The sequence below is a fragment of the Cariama cristata genome, unplaced genomic scaffold, assembly GCF_000690535.1.
Source record: "Cariama cristata isolate BGI_N322 unplaced genomic scaffold, ASM69053v1 scaffold29049, whole genome shotgun sequence".
In the NCBI taxonomy this organism is placed as follows: domain Eukaryota; kingdom Metazoa; phylum Chordata; class Aves; order Cariamiformes; family Cariamidae; genus Cariama; species Cariama cristata.
Window position 1 is genome coordinate 4766 of NW_009637868.1, and position 275 is coordinate 5040.

A 275-nucleotide genomic window follows, 5' to 3' on the forward strand; every position below is an offset into this window, starting at 1 on the left:
AGGGTCCAGGCGAGGAGGCAGCGGTGTTGGCAGAGTCAGGCATAGGGACAGGCCAGCTGCCAGGCAGGGGCTGTCCCGGTGTCCCACACTCACCCATCAGCTGCCCCATGTTGAAGTGGTAACGCTCCGCCAGCAGCTCCGCTCGGTGCTCGCTGATCACGGCCTCCACCTGGGGAGCAGGACACGGGCACAGGGGGTGAGCGAGGCAGGCGGAGAGCACGATACCAGGGGCTGCCAGCCCATCTTGTCCAGCATCCCCCACATCGCCCCGCTCA

General features: G+C 67.3%; 1 protein-coding gene across 1 annotated transcript in view; it reads right to left on the minus strand.

The window, feature by feature from the left end:
• QARS (glutaminyl-tRNA synthetase) overlaps nt 1-264 on the minus strand; it is a gene marked incomplete at its 3' end in the record, with an annotated part of 4982 nt that extends 4718 nt beyond the window's left edge. Inside the window, exons 1-2 of the mRNA XM_009708515.1 lie at nt 226-264; nt 94-169 (exon numbers count right to left, since the gene is read on the minus strand). Coding sequence (XP_009706817.1) covers nt 94-169; nt 226-264 — 115 coding nt within the window. The remainder of the gene's footprint in view (nt 1-93; nt 170-225) is intronic.
• Between the last annotated feature and the right edge of the window lie 11 nt (nt 265-275).